The 19,938-nt window shown below is 42.1% G+C and overlaps 1 protein-coding gene across 3 annotated transcripts in view; it reads left to right on the top strand.

The window, feature by feature from the left end:
• Nucleotides 1-19,938, top strand: part of LOC112267129 (rho GTPase-activating protein 32) — a 47,807-nt gene continuing 27,869 nt past the window's right edge. The window contains exons 1-2 of one of the 3 annotated variants that reach the window (XM_024445237.2): nt 1-271; nt 19,464-19,556. In XM_024445237.2, coding sequence (XP_024301005.1) covers nt 19,465-19,556 — 92 coding nt within the window. In that variant the 5' untranslated portion in view covers nt 1-271; nt 19,464. Of the gene's footprint in view, nt 272-18,113; nt 18,356-19,463; nt 19,557-19,938 lie in introns of those variants that run through there. The other 2 variants (XM_042297445.1, XM_024445236.2) reach the window with 2 other exon arrangements.

The following is a 19,938-nucleotide window of genomic DNA, read 5'->3' as shown; positions in this document are numbered from 1 at the left end:
GCCGAGTTGTGCGCGTTCACAGCGTTGGGTGCAGAACATACGAGGCTATGGGTTCTATTTCGCTGTCTCTTCTGTAGGACATGTTCACTGACGAATCCCATATTTGCTTTATTCCCACTGAAGCAGTGCGAACTGGGCTTCGTAGTGGGATGCTGAAAAATACAAGTCATTGCTGTCGAAAACCTCAACAGTAGTAAAGTGCGCGGCACACTGCGGCTAAGAGGATATAGAGAAGAGACCCTTGGTGTGGTGGTTTGTCCTGCGGTTACAGGTATGTTTAAAAGACCATCTCCAAGTGTTACCATCGTCGTCATTCTTGTGCTTTGTATTGAACTCGGTTTTAGGTGAGCGAGAAAGATAGGATGTGAATGAATGTTGTGGCTTTTGAAGGTTATGACATATGTCTTGTGTATGGAATGACAACATGTTGACTACATAGAGATCCTGTTAACTTACTAGAGGAGCTGTGTCATAAACCCTCAATTCCATTATGGGAGAAAATGGCAGCCATCTTGGTCAGGGAGAAATCTAAAACCAGTCTGATTGGAATTAATGGCATAGAGGAGTAGGTGATACATTCCCAGCTTTTCCTTAAGAAGGAAAATAAAAGTAAGATGTGGTGTATCAGAAATTGTGTAGTAGATTTATAGTCAAGCTAGAATATTGTCATATAATTATAAATACAGGGTCTTTCCATGTCATTTCAGTAAGCCATGACACCCACCATCTCACATTGTTCTGAAATTGTTTCTGTAATTTAAGATAATTGATTGCACCTAAATTTGCCATTTTAATTTATAGGATTCATATATTATATGGTAAAAAATAGTGGACCAAACGTTTTTTTAAACAATAACCACATTTCCATCCACAGTTTCTATGTGAGTAAAGTCATACCGTATAAAACCCCCCCAGCTGTAATCAATTTGATAAATGCAGACAGATCATTTGTTTGTTCAACATGGTGAAATTTTTGTGTCGAGAAAACTGGGATATGCTTAACACCCTGGCAGTCCTACAATCTAAGCTAGATGCCCTCAATCTCACACAAATGATCATGGAACCTACCAGGTACAACCCTAAATCCGTAAACACGGGCACCCTCATAGTTATCATCCTGACCAACCTGCCTTTTAAATACACCTCTGCTGTCTTCAACTAGGATCTCAGCGATCACTGCCTCATTGCCTTCATCCGTAATGTGTCCGTGGTCAAACGACCACCCGTCATCACTGTTAAACGCTCCATAAAACACTAAACCGAACAAGCCTTTCTAATCGACCTGGTCCGGGTATCCTTGAAGGATATTGACCTAATTCGGTCAGTAGAGGATGCCTGGTTATTCTTTAAAAGTACTTTCCTCACCATCTTAAATAAGCATGCCCATTCAATTTTGACCTGATTGCCCTTGACCAGCACAAAAACATCAAGTAGCATACCGCATTAGCAACAAATAGCCCCCGCGATATGCAACTTTTCAGGGACGTTAGGAACCAATATACACAGGCAGGTAGGAAAGCATAGGCTAGCTTTTTCAAACAGAAATTTGCATCCTGAAGCATAAACTCCAAAAAGTTCTGGGACATTGTAAAGTCCATGGAGAATAAGAGCACCTCCTCCCAGCTGCCCCCTGCACTGAGGCTAGGAAACACTGTCACCACTGATAAAACTACGATAATCGAGAATAAGTATTTTTCTACGGCTGGCCATGCTTTCCACCTGGCTACCACTACCCCAGTCAACAGCTCTGCATCCCCTGCAGCAACTTGCTCAAGCCCCCCCATTTTCTCTTTCACCCAAATCCAGATAGCTGATGTTCTGAAAGAGCTGCAAAATCTGGACCCCTACAAATCAGCTGGGCTAGACAATCTGGACCCTCTCTTTCTAAAATTATCTGCCCCAATTGTTGCAACCCCTATTACTAGCCTGTTAAACCTCTCTTTCATATCGTCTGAGATCCCTAAAGATTGGAAAGCTGCCGCGGTCATCCCCCTCTTCAAAGGGGGAGACACCCTAGACCCAAACTGTTACAGACCTATATCTATCCTACCCTGCCTTTCTAAAGTCTTCGAAAGCCAAGTTAACAAACAGATCACCGATCATTTGAAATCCCACCGTACCTTCTCCGCTATGCATTCTGGTTTCCGAGCTGGTCATGGGTGCCCCTCAGCCACGCTCAAGGTCCTAAACGATATCATAACCACCATCGATAAAAGACAATACTGTGCAGCCGTATGAATCGACCCGGCAAAGGCTTTCGACTCTGTCAATCACCACATTATTATCGGCAGACTCGACAGCCTTGGTTTCTCAAATGACTGCCTCGTCTGGTTCACCAACTACTTCTCAGACAGAGATCAGTGTGTCAAATCAGAGGGCAAGTTGTCCGAACCGCTGGCAGTCTCTATGGGGGTGTCGCAGGGTTAAATTCTCGGGCCGACTCTTCTCTTCTCTGTATACACCAATGATGTCGCTCTTGCTGCTGGTGATTATTTGATCCACCCTCTACACAGATGACACCATTCTGTTTACTTCTGGCCCTTCTTTGGACACTGTGTTAACAAACCTTCAGACGAGCTTCAATAACATACAACTCTCATTCCGTGTCCTCCAACTGCTCTTAAATCCAAGTAAAACTACATGCATGCTCTTCAACCGATCGCTGCCCGCACCTGCCCGTTCGTCTAGCCTGTTGTAACTAGGGGGCACTATTTTCATTTTTGGAAAAATAACGTTCCCAAAGTAAACGGGCTATTTTGTCAGGACAAGATGCTAGAATATGCATCTAATTGACAGCTTAGGATAGAAAACACTCTATAGTTTCCAAAACTGTAAAAATATTGTCTGTGAGTATAACAGAACTGATATTGCAGGCGAAAGCCTGAGAAAAATCCAATCAGGAAGTGACTCATGTTTTGAAAGCTCTGCATTCCGATGCGTCCCTATTGAGCAGTGAATGGGCTATCAACCAGATTCCTTTTTCTACGTATTCCCCAATGTGTCTACAGCATTTTGATGTAGTTTCACGCCTTTATGTTGAAGAATGAGCGTAAGCGACTACATTGCGTAAGTGTCCGGCTGAGGGCTCTCAGAGTAATTCTTGCGTAATAGACAGAGGTAGCTATTTTTCCTCCCGGGCTTACTGAAAATACAGCTGTCCCGGTGGATATATTATCAAATAGATATTTGAAAAACACTTTGAGGATCGATTATAAACAACGTTTGCCGTGTTTCTGTCGATTATTATGGAGCTAATTTGGAATATTTTTCGCCGTTGTCGTGACCGCACTTTCCGGATGAATTCTCAGCCAAACGTGAAGAACTAACAGAGTTATTTCGGCTACAAAAATCATATTTTTGGAAAAAAGGAACATTTGCTATCTAACTGGGAGGCTCGTGAGTGAAAACATCCGAAGCTCATCAAAGGTAAACGATTTAATTGGATTGCTTTTCTGATTTTCGTGACCAGGTTGCTGCTGCTAGCTAGGCATAATGCTATGCTAGGCTATCGATAAACTTACACAAATGCTTGTCTTGGTTTGGCTGTAAAGCATAATTTCAAAATCTAAGATGACAGGGTGATTAACAAAAGGCTAAGAGCTGTGTTTCACTATATTTCATGAATATAAATATGAATATTTTCTAGAAAATATTTTCTGTCTGTTGCGTTATGCTAATTACTCTAGTTGATGACAACGCTCCCGGATCCGGGATGGGTAGTTACAAGAAGTTTTAATTAACATCACTACTCTGGACGGTTCTGACTTAGAATATGTGGACAACTACAAGTACCTAGGTGGCTGGTTAGATTGTAAACTCTCCTTCCAGACTCATTAACCATCTCCATTCCAAAATTAAATCTAGAATCGTGTTCCTATTTCGCAAACAAAGCCTCCTTCACTCATGCTGCCAAACATACCCTCGTAAAACGGACTATCCTACCGATCCTTGACTTTGGCGATGTCATTTACAAAATAACCTCCAACACTCTACTCAGCAAATTGTATGCAGTCTACCACAGTGCCATCCGTTTTGTCACCAATGCCTCTTATATAACCCGCTGCTCTGTCAGCTGATGCTTAAAGTTAGTGAGGGAAATATGTTTCCAGCTTCAGTGTCTCTTGCAATTGGTTCCAGTCATTGGCAGCAGAGAACTGGAAGGAAAGGTGGCCAAAGGAATGATTTGCCTTTGGGGGTGACCAGTGAAATATACCTGCTGGAGCACATGCTACGAGTAGGTGCTTAGGTGCTGCTATGGTGACCAGTGAGCTGAGATAAGGCGGAGCTTTACCTAGCAAAGACTTGTAGATGACCTGGAACCAGTGGTTTTGGCGACGAATATGAAGCGAGGGTCAGCCAACGAGAGCATACAGGTCACTGCGGGTAGTATATGGGTAGTGGGTTTTGTATGCACCTGTACATAGCCCATCTGTAAATAGCCCACCCAACTACCTAATTTCCTTTATTTGTTTTTTATTTGTTGCTCCTTTGTACCCCAGTATCTCTATTTGCACATTCATCTTCTGCTCATCTATCACTCCAGTGTTTAATTGCTAAATTGTAATTATTTCGACACTATGGCCTATTTATTGCCTTACCTCCCTTATTTTACTTCATTTGCACACTGTATATAGACATTATATTGTCTTATTGACTGTACGTTTGTTTATTCCATGTGTAACTCTGTTGTTTGTGTCGCACTGCTTTGCTTTATCTTGGCCAGGTCGCAGTTGTAAATGAGAACTTGTTCTCAACTGGCCTATCTGGTTGAAATGGTATAATTGGAAACTCCTTTATGTGCAGATATTGATATACAGTGCAAAGTATATAGACCCCTTGACGTTTTCCACATTTTGTTACGTTACAGCCTTATTCTAAAATGAATTCAATAAAACATTTCCCTCATCAATCTACACATAATAATCCATAATGTCAAATCAAAAACAAGTTTATAGAAATGTTTGCAAATGTATATAAAAAAACCATACCTTATTTACATAAGTATTCAGACACTTTGCTATGAGACTTGAAATTGAACTCCGGTGCATCCTGTTTCAATTGATCATACTTGAGATGTTTCTACAACTTGGAGTCCATCAGTGGTAAATTAAATTGATTGGACATGATTTGAAAAGGCACATCTGTCTATATAAGGTTCCACAGTTGACAGTGCATGTCAGAGCAAAACAAACCATGAGGTCCAAGGAATTGTCCTTAGAGCTCCAAGACAGGATTGTGTCTAGGCTCAGATCTGGGGAAGGGTAATAAAATCATTCTTAAATGGAAGAAGTTTGGAACCACCAAGACTCATCCTAGAGCTGGCCGCCCGGCCAAACTGAGCAATCGGGAGAGAAGGGTCAGTGAGGTGACCAAGAACCCGATGGTCACTTTGACAGAGCTCAAGAGTTCTTCTATGGAGATGGGAGAACTTTCCAGAAGGACAACAATCTCTGAGGCACTTCACCAATCAGGTCTTTATGGTAGAGTGGCCAGATGGAAGGCACTCCTCAGTAAAAGGTACATGACAGCCCGCAAAGTTTGCCAAAAGATACCTGAAGGACTCTGAGAATGAGAAACAAGATTCTCTGGTCTGATTGAACTCTTTGGCTTGAATGCCAAGCATCACGTCTGGAGGAAACCTGGCACCATCCCTACGGTGAAGCGTGGTGGCAGCATCATGCTGTGGGGATGTTTTTCAGAGGCAGGGACTGGGAGACTAGTCAGGATCGAGAAAAAGATGAACAGAGCAAAGTACAGAGATCCTTGATGAAAACCTGCTCCAGAGTGCTCAGGACCTCAGACTGGGGTGAAGGTTCACCTTCCAACAGGACAACGACCCTAAGCACACAGTCAAGACAACGCAGGAGTGGCTTCGGTACAAGTCTCAATGTCCAGAGCCCGGACTTGAACCCAATCGAATATCTCTGGAAAGACCTGAAAATAGCTGTGCAGCGACGCTCCCCATCCAACCTGACAGCACTTGAGAGGATCTGCAGAGAATAATGGGAGAAATCCCCAAATACAGGTGTTCCAAGGATCTGCAGAGAATAATGGGAGAAATCCCCAAATACAGGTGTTCATCATATCCGAGAGGACTCAAGGCTGTAATAGCTGCCGAAGGTGCTTCAGCAAAGTATTGAGTAAAGGATCTGAATACTTATGTAAATGTGATATTTCAGTTTTTTCTAAACCTGTTTTTGCATGTCCAGTCAATATAATTGACCACAGGTGGACTCCAAGTTGTAGAAACAGGATGCACCTGAGCTCAATTTCGAGTCTCATAGCAATGGGTCTGAATACCGATGTAAAAATTTGCAAACATTTCTAAAACCCTGTTTTCGCTTTGTCATTATGAGGTATTGTGTGTAGACTGAGTAAAACAATTTAATACATTTTGAATAAGGCTGTAACATAACAAAATGTGGAAAAGGGGATGGAGTCGGAATACTTTCCAAATCCAATGTAATAACTGGTGATGCACCCATATGACATTTTTTGGCTGATACCGATCTCCAATATTTTCCTTGCCAAAAAAAACAACAATACTTTATAAGTGGCCTTTTTAAGCATTATAGTATAGTTAAAACACACACATGGACTTAGTGGTCTAAGGCACTGCATCTCAGTGCAAGGCGCGTCACTACAGTTCCTGGTTCGAATCCAGGCTGTATCACATCCGGACATGATTGTGAGTCTCATAGGGCGGCGCACAATTGTAAATAAGAATTTGTTCTTAACTGACTTGCCTCATTAAATAAAGGTTACACACACACACACACACCACACTGACCAAAATGTTATTTTTTGGAATTTAATGTTCCCATTACCAGTAAAACATAATCAAAAAATGTATTTCACTTACTTGCTGTGCTGTTTCGTTGTTCATTTGTTCAGTCGCTTCATTCTCAACCAGAATTTCTATGGAACGCCGTTTGGATCTTTGAGTGTCCAAAACGATACACGCCAAATAACGCTTTTTGACGTATCAAATAACGCTATTTGACCAATCAGGACCAGAATATGACTGCACTTTACATAATAATTTAACGAGTTCATTACATTTTTACGTAGTTATTACATTTACACTTGTATTTCATATGTCACAACGGTTCATCGATACATATGCTATTGTAACAGTATAACTTTAGACCGTCCCCTCGCCCATACCTGGGCGCAAACCAGCGACCCTCTGCACACAACAGTCACCCACGATGCATCGTTACCCATCGCTCCACAAAAGCTGCGGCCCTTGCAGAGCAAGGGGAACCACTACTTCAAGGTCTCAGAGCAAGTGACGTCACCGATTGAAACGCTATTTAGCGCGCACTATTCCACCGCTAACTAAGCTAGCCGTTTCACATCCGTTACACTATGATGCTGGTAAAGTTATCTTGCACACCTACAGTGCTGGTCATAAAAAAAGCTAGCTAGCTCATGGATGCAAACAATGTTCTTCCCCAAAAACATAGCAAAACGACAGTCTGTTTCAGTAGCTATTGTTAGCTAACTATATAGCTAGGTGTCAACATCTAAAATAACCCTAATTTACAAGACCGTTCTTATTTGATTATTGGTTGTTGGTCCCATCTATATGAAGCTAGCCACAATAAGGGTTAGCCTTCAAAATACAAGTATGGCATAATTCTACTCTTTGTATTAATTTGCATCACTGTCAATTACCTACTTTTATTTTGAAGCCAAACTGCAAATTCCATTATTGTGCCTAATCCTTACATTATTGTGCCTAATCCACAACACGGTCCGGTCGCGCCTCACTAGCCAGATGAAGCTAGCTGGCTGCTAGGGAAATTTCAGTAGGCGAACAACAAGTGGCAACCTAGCTAATACTTACTCACAAGGATTCCTAAATCATTGCTAAGAATAATGAAAAATACTGCAGTTTCTACTGGTCATTGTTTTCCGGCTGGTTGTATTGGTGCTAGCTAGGTACAAGCTAAAGCTAGCTACCCCAGAAGTTGCGGTCGAACATATGATGCTTTATTACCAATGCGGTATTGCAAACCCATCGTTTGTGGCAGGTGTTTGCTTGTTTGTAGACTTTTTTTTGTACAGCTTTGACAGTGCTACTGTATCTTTTTTGACACGCAAAGACCCAAACGGCACTCCAAAGTATGGTATGTATTGTATCTATGTCATGTACAGTGGGGCAAAAAAGTATTTAGTCAGCCACCAATTGTGCAAGTTCTCCCACTTAAAATGAGAGAGGCCTGTAATTTTCATCATAGGTACACTTCAACTATGACAAACAGAATGAGGGGAAAAAAATCCAGAAAATCACATTGTAGGATTTTTAATGAATTTATTTGCAAATTATGGTGGAAAATAAGTATTTGGTCACCTACAAACAAGCAAGATTTCTGGCTCTCACAGACTTCTTCTTTAAGAGGCTCCTCTGTCCTCCACTCGTTACCTGTATTAATGGCACCTGTTTGAACTTGTTATCAGTATAAAAGACACCTGTCCACAACCTCAAACAGTCACACTCAACTCCACTATGGCCAAGACCAAAGAGCTGTCAAAGGACACCAGAAACACAATTGTAGACCTGCACCAGGCTGGGAATCTGAATCTGCAATAGGTAAGCAGCTTGGTTTGAAGAAATCAACTGTGGGAGCAATTATTAGGAAATGGAAGACATACAAGACCACTAATAATCTCCCTCGATCTGGGGCTCCACGCAAGATCTCACCTCGTGGGGTCAAAATGATCACAAGAACGGTGAGCAAAAATCCCAGAACCAGACGGGGGGACCTAGTTAATGACCTGCAGAGAGCTGGGACCAAAGTAACACAGCCTACCATCAGTAATACACTACGCCACCAGGGACTCTAATCCTGCAGTGCCAGACGTGTCCCCCTGCTTAAGCCAGTACATGTCCAGGCCCGTCTGAGGTTTGCTAGAGAGTATTTGGATGATCCAGAAGAAGATTGGGAGAATGTCATATGGTCAGATGAAACCAAAATATAATTTTTTGGTAAAAACTCAACTCGTCGTTTTTGGAGGACAAAGAATGCCATAACCTACTGTGAAGCATGGGGGTGGAAACATCATGCTTTGGGGCTGTTTTCTGCAAAGAGACCAAGACAACTGATCTGTGTAAAGGAAAGAATGAATGGGGCCATGTATCGTGAGATTTTGAGTGAAAACCTCCTTCCATCAGCAAGGGCATTGAAGATGAAACGTGGCTGGGTTTTTCAGCATGACAATGATCCCAAACACACCGCCCGGGCAGCGAAGGATTGGCTTCGTAAGAAGCATTTCAAGGTCCTGGAGATCTCAACCCCATAGAAAATCTTTGGAGGGAGTTGAAAGTCTGTGTTGCCCAGCAACAGCCCCAAAACATCACTGCTCTTGAGGAGATCTGCATGGAGGAATGGGCAAAATACCAGCAACAGTGTGTGAAAACCTTGTGAAGACTTACAGAAAACGTTTGACCTCTGTCATTGCCAACAAAGGGTATATAACAAAGTATTGAGAAACTTTTGTTATTGACCAAATACTTTTTTCCCACCATAAATTGCAAATAAATTCATTAAAAAATCCTACAATGTCATTTTCTGGAATATTTCTTTCTCATTTTGTCTGTCATAGTTGAAGTGTACCTATGATGAAAATTACAGGCCTCATCTTTTTAAGTGGGAGAACTTGCAAAATTGGTGGTTGACTAAATACTTTTTTGCCCCACTGTATGTCGTGAAGCTAATAGCAGTGACGCTATTACTGTGTAACTTCGGTAGGGCAACATCTGAAAAATAGCGCACTTAGCCAACATCGCCCACGACAGAGTACGGTTGATTTTCAAGGGCAATGAATCCCATTATCTTGGCATTTCGCCTTTGAGTTGTCTCGCTAAAATGTTCTTACTCTTTCAAATGACTGCTCGACATGTTGACTGCTCGATCCACACAGCAGACATTGTGGGATAGGTTATGAATGCTGTGTTGTACGTGTAGCGCCAAATTTTACGTGGCGTCATTACGCCATGTACCTACGTTATAAAGGTATGCACAGTAGCTTTGACATCGGTTTTTAACATCTGTGTTTATTAGGCTACAGATGTAATAAGTTATAATGAACTTCACAGGGTGGTGAAAGTGATGGGCTTGATGCTCATTTCCAACAAATATTGAGTGTCTTATTCTGGTGACAATTCTGGTCGATGCAGTCAAGCATCAACCATGTCACCAGTTTGGCGGAAACACCCCTGGTGGGAAAATGCACCCACCCAAGAAATTGTCAAAAGCCAAAGTCAGTCTCCATCTCCACTAACCTGTAAGGATTTATTTCCTATTAATAATGTAAAATTAACTGCTGTACAGAAAGACTTATGTGAAAGGCCAAATTAGAGGAGAGACTTCTTGATGCAATTTAAAGCCTTTTAAATCCGGGAAACAATTAAAGTATTGTTGGATATTATTAATCCTAATCAGACAGTTTTTTTACATGGACAATAAATTGGAGAAAATAAGACAAGTACTGGAAACAATAAAACACTATGAAAAATCGGGGAAACAAGGCCTGGTATTCGTAGCTGACTTTGAAAAGGCTTTTGAGAAAGTACGACAGGAATTTATATATAAATGCCTGGAATAGTTACATTTTGGATAATCTATTTTTCAATGTGTTAAAGTTGTGTATAGTAAACCTAGACTTTAAAATAGTAAATCATGTCTACTTCTCAAAGTATTAAACTGTTGGAGTAAAATAAGGTTGTCCACTGTCGGCATATCTATTTATTATGGCCATCGAAATGTTAGCTATTAAAATCAGATCCAACAATTTATATCAAGGGCCTAGAAATCCAGGGTTTAATTAAAACAAAGGTGTGGTTGTATGCTGATGATTCATGTTTTCTTTTAAATCCACAATTTGGATGGCTCCACAGCCTCATAGATCTACTATTTCTACCCTCTCTAGATTACAACCAAATTATGCTAAATTTACTATATTACGTATTGGATCACTAAGATATATAACTTTTCCATTACCGTACAGTTGACCAATAAAATGGTCTGACGGTGATAAGGACATACTCAATATTCATATCTCAAAAGAAAGAAATCATCTCATTTTCAATACATTTTCATAGAAAGTTAGCAAAAATAGATAAGATCTTGCTACCGTGGAAAGGAAATACCTGTCTATTTGTGGAAAAATCACCCCTTTAGTCATATCCCAGTTTACTTATTTGCTTATGGCCTTGCCCTCCACCTAGCGATTGTAATATTTTGCTCATATAATTTAAAAAACATTTTATTTGGATTGGTGGGCCCATTTCATTTTGTCAGGCTTATTTTATATAATGAATATGAATTCAGAGGGCAGAAATGATGAAATATTAATGCATTAGACCTCTCACTAAAGGCTTCAGTCATACAAAAGTTATACTTAAATACGAACTAGCAGATTAGTAAGAATGTCTCACCCCCTGTTCAAGAATGGTCCTTTTCCCTTTAATCAGATTACAACCTCTTACTTTTGGTTATTTGAAAATGAAATAATCTCCAAAAATATCGATATTTTTAGAACAAGCCAAAGAATGTTGGTTGCAATTACTGTTTCACCCACCAGAAAAAAACAAACGATTACACCAAATTATTATGGTTAAACTCAAATATACAAATTTATAAAAAACAATAATTTTGAAAAAATAAAAAGGTAGAAACTTTCATTTATATCTAGGCAGAGTTGCAAAGAAAAATCCATATCTCAGACTGGCCAATAACAAGAAAATATTATGATGGGCAAGAGAACAGACACTGGACAGAGGAACTCTGCCTAGAAGGCCAGCATCCCAGAGTCGCATCTTCACTGTTGACATTGAGACTGGTGTTTTTGCAGGTACTATTTAATGAAGCTGACAGTTGAGGACTTGTGAGATGTCTGTTTCTCAAACTAGACACACTAATGTACTTGTCCTCTTGCTCAGTTGTGCACCGGGGCCTCCCACTCTTTCTATTCTGGTTAAAGCCAGTTTGCGCTGTTCTGTGAAGGGAGTAGTACACAGCGTTGTACGAGATCTTCAGTTTCTTGGCAGTTTCTCGCATGGAATAGCCTTCATTTCTCTGAACAAGAATAGACTTTCAGAGTTTCAGAAGAAAGTCATGTTTCTGACCATTTTGAGCCTGTAATAGAATGTTGATGCTCCAGATACTCAACTAGTCTAAAGATGTGCAGTTTTATTGCTTCTTTAATCAGAACAACAGTCTTCAGCTGTGCTAACATAATTGCAAAAGGGTTTTCTAATGATCAATTAGCCTTTTTAAAATGATAAACTTAGATTAGCTAACACAACGTGTCATTGGAACACAGGAGTAAATGGGCCTCTGTAATGCTGATAATGGGCCTCTGTACGCTTATGTAGATATTCCATAAGAAATCAGCCGTTTCCAGCTACAATAGTAATTTACAACATGAAGAATGTCTACACTGTATTTCTGATCAATTTGATGTTATTTTAAGGGACAAAAAATGTGCTTTTCTTTCAAAAACAAGGACATTTCTAAGTGAATATAAACTTTTGAACGGTAGTGTATGTCAACTAAGCTTAAGAATTCTTCTCAAGTACCTAACTGATTACATTTAAACTAGGCTTACAGTGGGTCCTTTGTTGAAAGTGTATGTAAATTAATTCATTTCAGTTTCTTATTCTCGTTTATTGCATCTGCCTGTATTTCTGGACAGAGTATAGTCTATGAACTTTACTATGTCTAAGCCTCATTTTGTGTGTGTGGAATGGGACACATTTTTTTTCTTGTTTTCACCTTTTATTTAACCAGGTAGGCTAGTTGAGAACAAGTTCTCATTTGCGACCTAGACAAGATAAAGCATAGCAGTGTGAACAGACAACACAGAGTTACACATGGAGTAAACAATTAACAAGTCAATTACACAGTAGAAAAAAGAGTCTATATACATTGTGTGCAAAAGGCATGAGGAGGTAGGCGAATAATTACAATTTTGCAGATTAACACTGGAGTGATAAATGATCAGATGGTCATGTACAGGTAGAGATATTGGTGTGCAAAAGAGCAGAAAAGTAAATAAATATAAACAGTATGGGGATGAGGTAGGTAAAATTGGGTGGGCTATTTACCGATAGACTATGTACAGCTGCAGCGATCGGTTAGCTGCTCAGATAGCAGATGTTTGAAGTTGGTGAGGGAGATCAAAGTCTCCAACTTCAGCAATTTTTTTTATTTTGCAATTCGTTCCAGTCACAGGCAGCAGAGAACTGGAACGAAAGGCGGCCAAATGAGGTGTTGGCTTTGGGGATGATCAGTGAGATACACCTGCTGGAGCGCGTGCTACGGGTGGGTGTTGCCATCGTGACCAGTGAACTGAGATAAGGCGGAGCTTTACCTAACATGGACTTGTAGATGACCTGGAGCAAGTGGGTCTGGCGACCAATATGTAGCGATGGCCAGCCGACTAGAGCATACAGGTCGCAGTGGTGGGTGGTATAAGGTGCTTTAGTAACAAAACGGATGGCACTGTGATAAACTGCATCCAGTTTGCTGAGTAGAGTATTGGAAGCTATTTTGTAGATGACATCGCCGAAGTCGAGGATCGGTAGGATAGTCAGAATTACTAGGGTAAGTTTGGCGGCATGAGTGAAGGAGGCTTTGTTGCGGAATAGAAAGCCGACTCTAGATTTGATTTTAGATTGGAGATGTTTGATATGAGTCTGGAAGGAGAGTTTACAGTCTAGCCAGACACCTAGGTACTTATAGATGTCCACATATTCTAGGTCGGAACCATCCAGTGGTGATGCTAGTCGGGCGTGCGGGTGCAGGCAGCGAACGGTTGAAAAGCATGCATTTGGTTTTACTAGCGTTTAAGAGCAGTTGGAGGCCACGGAAGGAGTGTTGTATGGCATTGAAGCTCGTTTGGAGGTTAGATAGCACAGTGTCCAAGGACGGGCCGGAAGTATACAGAATGGTGTCGTCTGTGTAGAGGTGGATCAGGGAATCGCCTGCAGCAAGAGCAACATCATTGATATATACAGAGAAAAGAGTTGGCCCGAGAATTTAACCCTGTGGCACCCCCATAGAGACTGCCAGAGGACCGGACAGCATGCCCTCCGATTTGACATACTGAACTCTGTCTGCAAAGTAGTTGGTGAACCAGGCAAGGCATTCATCAGAAAAACCGAGGCTACTGAGTCTGCCGATAAGAATATGGTGATTGACAGAGTCGAAAGCCTTGGCAAGGTCGATGAAGACTGCTGCACAGTACTGTACAGTAATGATTTATACAGCTATGGAATTCATCATGAGATGAAACAAAATTAATCCCACTGTAGTAAATGTAAATCAGATTATAGAATACAATGATTCTCCCCCTGAAAAAAGCATTAATCAGGTTTTTAATCCCATAAAAACAATCACCACCGCACTGTATAAAGTATTGTCGTTATGGTACAGTATTGTAAAATCTTTTTTTATAACTAAACCAAGACAGACCACAGCCTGCCGTTTCCAATCAGAACAAATGAGTAAAATTGGGCAGTACAGGCATGGAGGTGGGCAGAGCCAAGCATGAGCTTGTGAGATCCTATTGGCGCGATCTAGCAGCGTCTGCATATTTCCGCTGGAGAACGCCTCATATGTGAAATGTGCGTGGGCAATAACTCAATTTGCATTTGCACTCCATCCTAACAAAGCAATTAAAAATAAATAAATTTAAATCTTCTCCCACTGCCAGACAGTGGGCTTCCTCTCACTATCATATTTGGTAGTGAAGCATTCGCTTGGCGTTTCCACTCACATTTATACATCTGGTGAAATATCTGTCATATTGTTCAATCTCTTGTATTGTAGTGTACAGTTTTGTCATAGTTTCATTTTCTCTTCCTGCTACCTCATCAGTCGAGCAGAGCAGATGAGTGACTCACAACCTGCAGGTTTCCATAGCAACCCCAGGCCTTCTCCACTTTGACTAGCTTTATTAACCGCATGAGAGCGTTAAACTTTCCCCTCAACAGTCAGATGGAAACATTACACTGGGGAGCGCCTTTATCAAAACCCATGAAGATGTTGACGAATACAGTACTGCCTACACCCGTGTGTGTGTGTGTGTGTGTGTGTGTGTGTTGCTCAGTTGTCTGGGTGGGGGCTGCTCAGTGACCCCAGAGACACTCGATAACATAACAGTATGAGGTGAAACAATAGTAATTTCTCTCTTCCCAGTGGCTCCCTTAGCCTCTCACTTTAGATATAAAACACTACATACACATCAAGACCAAAAGTATGTGGGCCCTTGCTTGTCGAACATTCCAAAATCATGGGCATTAATATGGAGTTGCCTCCCCCCCTTTGCTGCTATAACAGCCTCTACTCTCCTGGGAAGGCTTTTCACTAGATGTTGGAACATTGCTGCGGGGACTTGCTCCCATTCAGCCACAAGAGCATTCATGAGGTTGGGTACTATGTTGGGCGATTAGGCCTGGCTCGCAGTCGGCGTTCCAATTCATCCCAAAGGTGTTCGATGGGGTTGAGGTCAGTGCTCTGTGCAGGCCAGTCAAGTTCTTCCACACCAATCTCAAAATACAGTTTTCTTCTTTTTCTCCCCAATTTCATGGTATCCAATTGGTAGTTTGTCTTGTCTTATCGCTACAACTCCCGTACGGACTCGGGAGAGGCAAAGGCCAAGAGCCGTGCGTTCTCCGAAACACGACCCAATCAAGGTGCACTGCTTCTTGACACAATGCCCACTTTAGTTGACAGCCAGCCGCACCAATGTGTCGGAGAAACACCGTACACCTGGTGACCGTGTCAGCGTGCACTGTGCCCCGCCCGCCATAGTAGTCGCTAGTGTGCGATGGGACAAGGACATCGTTGTCTGCCAAACCCTTCCCTAATCCAGATGGTTCTGGGCCAATTATGCGCCGCCCCATGGGCCCCCCTTTCGTGGCCAACTGCGACAGCCTGGACTCGAACCCAGAATCTCTAGGGGCACAGCTAGCACTGCGATGCAGTGCCTTAGACCACTGTGCCACTCGGGAGGCCCTGAAATACAATTTCTGTATGGAACTCGCTTTGTGCACGGGGGTATTGTAAGGGGAAGGGTCATGGTGAAACAACAGAAAAGGGCCTTCCCCAAACTGTTGCCACAAAATTGGAATCATAGAATCGTCTCGAATGTCATTGTATGCTGTAGCGTTAAGATTTCCCTTCACTGGAACAAAGGGGCCTAGTATGAACCATGAAAAACAGCCCAGATCATTATTCCTCCTCCAACAAACTTTACAGTTGGCACTATGCATTGGGGCAGGTAGCGTTCTCCTGGCAGCCGCCAACCCCAGATTCGTCCGTTGGACTGCCAGTTGGTGAAGCGTGATTCATCACTCTAGAGAATGCCGTTCCACTGCTCCAGAGTCCAATGGTGTCAAGCTTTACACCACTCCAGGCGTGTGTGTGGCTGCTCGGTTATGGAAACCCATTTCATGAAGCTCCAGACGAACAGTTATTGTGCCGATGTTGCTTCCAGAAGCAGTTTGGAACTCTGTATTGAGTGTTGCAACTGAGTACACGATTTCTATGCGCTTCAGCACTCGGCGATCCCGTTCTATGAGCTTGCGTGGCCTACCACTTCACGGCTGAGCTGTTGTTGCTCCTAGACGTTTCCACTTAATGGCAGAAATTTTACTGACTGACTTGTTGGAAAGGTGGCATCCTATGACGTTGCTATGTTGAAAGTAACTGAGCTCTTCAGTAAGGCCATTCTACTGCCAATGCATGGCTGTGTGCTCGATTTTTAATACATCTGTCAGTATCGGATGTGCCTGAAAGAGTCTATTTGAAGGGGTGTCCATACATTTGTGTGTGTGTGTAGTGTCTTAAAGCTTTTGGCCTAATTGCATACAGCACTGTAGCAAATGCATTAGCTTAACATGTGAGTGTGTCTAGTGTGACGCTTCAGAGGCTTATGGCATGAAATTCTTCTCTTAGAGATGATGTGTGGGCATCAATTCATCACACCAGCTCATGATTTCTAATACAGGTTTCATAAATGGCATGCAGAACTGCGTAGGCTGCCCTAGTTTTCCTAGAATACCATGTAGGCCAGAGCTGCCAAAGCCAGATCAGAGCTGTTTTTGTCTCCTTGTAGCAGAAATGGAGAACTTCCTTCAAGTGGTCTTAAATCTTCTCTTAAATAAAGATATCTTATAGCTACCGCTACTGTACATTGCAGGATGATGGTTTTACTATGGCTAGTCTGGCATGACTGACAGATAAGTGGGGTTAAGATAATGTCCCAAATTACACCCTATCCCTATATAGTGCACTACTTTTTTTTACCAGGGCCCATAGGACTCTGGTCAAAATAAGTGCATTATGTAGGGAATAGTGTGCCATTTGGGACATACAAAATGTAAGGCATTGGCTAACATGTCAGGAAACATCTGTGTCCTCGTTAAATCATATAGCTTTGCCATGTTATCGATATTTAATGGATAAATGAATGGATGTACCTTGTCATGTTGCCATAAGGCAGTGCTGAGTGTATCTGCAACGCAGCAATGTGAAGCACAGGGTGCCCTTATCTGAGAACAAACATTCTCCATTCTGAACAATCATCAAGGTCAGGCATGTTACATTTGATCATAGAATAAATGCAATGCAGTCGCCTACAGAGCTTTTGAAGGAGGAACAGAAAGTTGGACCACATTCTGATGGGTGACAGATTGCCAGACTATACTGAATGCCACAAATATTCTGTACATGCAAACTGCTGTATTACTTTGTTCATCTTCAAAATCATGGAGTCTATCCCTGGCGAGATTCAGGACAGCTTTGGGACTTCACATAAATTGTTGATTGTTTTTTTGTGTGTCATTATGCTGTCCTCTTTCATTAGATACATATTTGTTGTAATAATTGTGGCAAAGAAGGGGGCCGAGTGACACATGGCAGATATGTGAGGGCAGAACTAATAAACGGGCTCTGCCCTCTCACTAAGGGTTGGCCAGATAAGGAACTACAAAGCACAAAATGTCTGACCCAAAAGAGAGCGAGAAACTACAATCCACAGAAGCAAGGGGAACGCTTGCAAGGTGGGGCCGACCCTCGTATATAAGGGGTCAAGCCACACCTGGAAGAAAGGAGAGCATGGAGCTGTGGACCTGTGAAACATTGAAAAGAGAAAGTGATAATATATCTGCTGGATTTACTGTGTATGGACTTACCTGGAGTTAACTGGACTGTCTGGACTTACCTGTTGTCTGTTTTGGACCCTGATCTATCGAGAACCTGATTTGTGTACCGAACCCTGCTATCCTCGAACACGCCTGCGTCCCGGAACGGTCCAGGATGGAGAAACAAACATTCAGGTGCTGTCCTGTTGGAAATAACTCTCTCTGGTGTGATTTTGTGTCGGTTTCCCACTTAATTTGTGTACAAACTCTCCTAATCTTGAAGAGAATTGTCACAATGTTTGATAGGAGATCCTATAGCAAGGCTACAGCCGCCATTGGAAAGATGAAGTGAGAGTACAGTGGAATATAGTAGATCTGTAGGTCTGGTTTGGCCTGGGTCTCTGGCTGGTCACATTTCTGAATCAGAGGGCTGTGTGGAACTCTGTCATCAGTGAGCACAACTCTGTGTCTATGGGCCAATGGGCTGCCTCCCTCTATTGGAGAAAATACTACCATGTAATGGCTGGTCTGATGTATCTATTTAGCTACTACTCCTTACTCCAAATATCTTCTATGGTCATCATTACAGCTTCTGATTGGAGAAGAGGAAAACTCCTGCTTTACTACCTCTGTATTGGTTGGCTGGGGAGTTTTTTTAATACTGAGGTGTAGAACCGAGTTACTTTGAGTGCACAATGCACATACTGTAGCACTCCAGGACCAGGGTTGGTTGGTTACCACTGCACTGTGTTTGCCCAATATCCTACCAGATGTGAGTTCAGCTCCAATGTGTTGCCTTTCATGAGGGTGAGTTATGGAAAGATTTGGAAGGCTGTGTGGAGGTGTTTTGTTTTGCTCTGTCAGAGCATTCCTTTTATTTGTTGACTGTATATAAAGAGCTGTATTAGGGATGATGGATCATGGGTGCTGTCACAACACTCCCCATGGGGGCTGTCACAACACTCTCTTCACAACAACACTCATCATGAAGGGTTTGTTTCTGCCTTTCAGGACCATTCCAAACAGTCATACAAGTCCCAGTGCTTTCCTTTGCCTGCAGTATGGATGGATTCCATATTGTTTAAAAAATGATTTTCAATTTTCCCTGTTTGAATTAAACAATTTTAACGTGTAAGAAGTGGGTATTTACTTGTTTACTGAATGCCTTTCTTACTGTAGACTCATTAACCATTAATTTGTTAAAGGTGTGAAATGATTCTAGAGAGAACAAGCTGCAGCTAAGAGTGGGTTAATGTCTGGCAGCTTCCCAGCTAAGTCTCTCTGTCTCTCTCGACTGTTGCAGTATGATGGAGGCTGGCTGTGGGGTTGCCGCGGTGATCGGGAATGCTGCCTCAGGACCACAGGGAAAACCAGGAAGTGGTGACGTCCTTGAGGGGTGAGCTACTCTCTCACGCGCCACACTGAACCGGTGCTATGTCAGCTGACCAGGACTCTGCAGATATCACACCCATATATATAAAGAAGACGTGTTGAGGGTGTGTGTGTGGGTGATTGTACGGGCATGTGTTGTGTGTGTGTGAGAGATTGACAGGGAGGAAGAGAGCGATAGCGACATTAGAGATGGCTATACTATATCATCCCATTGTAAAGGGTTGTGATGACACACATGATATCTTCTCAATCAACTGTAAATATTCTGCAAAACAACCAGGCCTAGATAGGATAGGATGGCTCTAATGTAATCACAGATCTCCAGCAGATGAGATGAGCTCATTCTTTCAGTGCCAGTATTCTTGTCCTTATTATCAGCAGATCTC

Source organism: Oncorhynchus tshawytscha, linkage group LG14 (assembly GCF_018296145.1).
Source record: "Oncorhynchus tshawytscha isolate Ot180627B linkage group LG14, Otsh_v2.0, whole genome shotgun sequence".
NCBI classification, from domain to species: Eukaryota; Metazoa; Chordata; class Actinopteri; order Salmoniformes; family Salmonidae; genus Oncorhynchus; species Oncorhynchus tshawytscha.
The sequence above is the reverse complement of the archived record's forward strand: the minus strand, read 5'-3'. Positions and strand labels throughout refer to the sequence as shown.